Source organism: Colobus angolensis, unplaced genomic scaffold (genome assembly GCF_000951035.1).
Source record: "Colobus angolensis palliatus isolate OR3802 unplaced genomic scaffold, Cang.pa_1.0 Scaffold15, whole genome shotgun sequence".
Classification (NCBI taxonomy): Eukaryota; Metazoa; Chordata; class Mammalia; order Primates; family Cercopithecidae; genus Colobus; species Colobus angolensis.
The window spans coordinates 14,048,579-14,051,613 of NW_012114599.1; the positions used below are offsets into that span (position 1 = coordinate 14,048,579).

General features: G+C 39.5%; 1 protein-coding gene across 1 annotated transcript; it reads left to right on the forward strand.

Annotated features, from left to right (window-relative positions):
• Window positions 1-1,354: 1,354 nt before the first annotated feature.
• Window positions 1,355-2,508, forward strand: LOC105507485 (prothymosin alpha). Its single transcript, XM_011935984.1, has one exon. The coding sequence runs from the start codon at window positions 1,511-1,513 to the stop codon at window positions 1,835-1,837; it is 327 nt and encodes a 108-aa protein (XP_011791374.1). The 5' UTR covers window positions 1,355-1,510; the 3' UTR covers window positions 1,838-2,508.
• The last annotated feature ends 527 nt before the right edge of the window (window positions 2,509-3,035 follow it).

Genomic DNA, 3,035 nt, shown 5'->3' on the forward strand with positions numbered 1-3,035 from the left:
TTTTATAGTGTAAACTTTACAATGAACTGTAAGCAAGGATAAACTGATGGTAGTTGGCAGTCTGCTGTTAACTACTGGTGAGTGACTGGCTCTAAATTCCCTCAATCGTACATATAAACTCTCACATTCTTTGTAGGGTTTTGAAACTGAGTATAGTGATAGTAAAACTGGCCTAATTGTCCCATAGAACCATGTTTATGATTTCTTTTGAATAAACATAGAAAATATCCAGTCTTAAAATTTAAGAAAGTTACATTTGTCTTATCTGAGTTCCCTTCTCAGGAAACCAACCATAAGGCCTTCCAGATAGTATCAAGGAATTGAAACTTACCAGGTTATTGCATCTGGACGATGAGACACAGACCCCTTAGGCACCATGACTGCTTAACTGACCACCGGCTTCCTATAGGCCAAGTCCTCTACTTTGCCCTTACCTAATTCCTTTTTCCCCATACCTGGTTACATTTTTCTATGCTATATAAACACAAAATTTTAACCAGCTGACATGTATTTGAGAGTGATCTCCCATCTGCTCAGCTGCAGCACCTGAATACAACCCTGGCAATACTTGTTGTCTCAGTGATTGGCTTTCTATTGAGTAACTCCTAGTGTTTTGGTTACAATAGAACAAATGCAGTGAAGAAGTCAAGCTTGCAAAGGTGAGCAAAGGGAAGAAGGAGCTGATATCAGCTGATACAGGTCCACAGCTGGATCTTCAGATACATGAAGAAGGAAGGAAGAAGGAAGGATAAGAAAATAGCTCCTAAGCAAACAGATTAAGGTATGTACAACCTTATCAAAAGCTCATGGACAGAGGTCCATTGTATAGACATTAAATATAAAGCATTCAAGCTATGAAAAATCATGGAAAGGGCGTTTTCCAATTCCTAAGTATTCCAAATATACATTATTGACCAGAGATATTAGATAGCACATATGTTTTGAATTTTCAGTGCTGGAAAGTTGTGAGCTTGTGGACCACTGCTTAGTGCACCAATAATAAAGTTCTCCTTGTGGAATGACCACATCTTTATACTCATCATTATGTCCTCTTCAGAATCTAGCACTTTATATTGGGAACTCAGGAACATTAAAAAATAATGATTACATGGAAATAAACTTTGCCAGGACCGAAAATTTACAATTTGACTTACCCTTTTCTCTACCATCACCTTTTTTTTTTAAGTTTCAAATGATCATTAATCAGATGATCATGTATCTTGTAATAACTATATCCACCTCAGACTTTTGACAGCCTTTTAACTTTGCTGATAAGACCTTCCTTCCAACAAAATCAGTTAATGAGTGATAACTCTAACATTGTGTTCTTATTAAGAAAATTACCTCGACTGGCTGCTCTGAAAAGCCATCTTTGCATTGTTCCTCGTCCGCCTCCTTGCTCGCCGCAGCCGCCTCCGCCGCCGCAGACTCCGGCAGCTTTATCGCCAGAGTCCCTGAACTCTCGCTTTCTTTTTAAATCCCCTGCATCGGATCACCCACGTGCCCCACCATGTCAGACGCAGCTGTAGACACCAGCTCCGAAATCACCACCAAGGACTTAAAGAAGGAAGTTGTGGAAGAGGCAGAAAATGGAAGAGACGCCCCTGCTAACGGGAATGCTAATGAGGAAAACGGGGAGCAGGAGGCTGACAATGAGGTAGACGAAGAAGAGGAAGAAGGTGGGGAGGAAGAGGAGGAGGAAGAAGAAGGTGATGGTGAGGAAGAGGATGGAGATGAAGATGAGGAAGCTGAGTCAGCTGCGGGCAAGCGGGCAGCTGAAGACGATGAGGATGACGATGTTGATACCAAGAAGCAGAAGACCGACGAGGATGACTAGACAGCAAAAAAGGAAAAGTTAAACTAAAAAAAAAGGCCGCCGTGACCTATTCACCCTCCACTTCCCGTCTCAGAATCTAAACGTGGTCACCTTCCCCGCGCCGCCCACCGTGGGCAGCGCCACCCACAGATGACACGCGCTCTCCACCACCCAACCCAAACCATGAGAATTTGCAACAGGGGAGGAAAAAAGAAACAAAACTTCCAAGGCTCTGCTTTTTTTCTTAAAAGTACTTTAAAAAGGAAATTTGTTTGTATTTTTTATTTACATTTTATATTTTTGTACATATTGTTAGGGTCAGCCATTTTTAATGGTCTCGGATGACCAAACCAGCCTTCGGAGCCTTCTCTGTCCTACTTCTGACTTTACTTGTGGTGTGACCATGTTCATTATAATCTCAAAAGAGAAAAAAAACCTTGTAAAAAAAGCAAAAACGACAACAGAAAAACAATCTTATTCCGAGCATTCCAGTAACTTTTTTGTGTATGTACTTAGCTGTACTATAAGTAGTTGGTTTGTATGAGATGGTTAAAAAGGCCAAAGATAAAAGGTTTCTTTTTTTTCCTTTTTTGTCTATGAAGTTGCTGTTTTTTTTTTTGGCCTGTTTGATGTATGTGTGAAACAATGTTGTCCAACAATAAACAGGAATTTTATTTTGCTGAGTTGTTCTAAAAAAAAAAAAAAAAATTACCTCAAACATTTGTAGCAAATGCCAGCTTTTTGGGAAATAGTGGACGGGTAATTATATTGCTACTACCAACAATAATACTGACAATAATTTTGAGTCCATTCTATGTAAGTTATGTACAATTATAAGGCTTTTACCCATGCTAATACAACTCAGTTTTCCAAGCTTCTGAGGACAGTAACATTGTTACCCCCATTTTACAAACATACATGAGAAATAATTGTTGTATACATGGACTCCTTAACACCTCAGGTTGTTTTCTTTACTTCTTGCCTTTACTAAATGCCAAGTGATGGTGAAGAATAGACAGTCACTTCATCCTTTTTAAGAATAATCTTTTCAGACTGGGTGCTACCGCTTTCATGCCTGTAATACCAGCACTTTGGGATGCCGAGACAGAAGGATTATTTGAGACCAAGAGTTCAAGACCAGCCTGGCCAACATAGTAAGACCTCTTCTCTACCAAAAACAAACGAACAAACAAAAAAGCAAATTTAAAACATTATCTGA

Bases quoted from the DNA above. Each gene is read 5' to 3' on its own strand.
- LOC105507485 (XM_011935984.1), top strand. From the start codon at position 1,511: ATGTCAGACGCAGCTGTAGACACCAGCTCCGAAATCACCACCAAGGAC.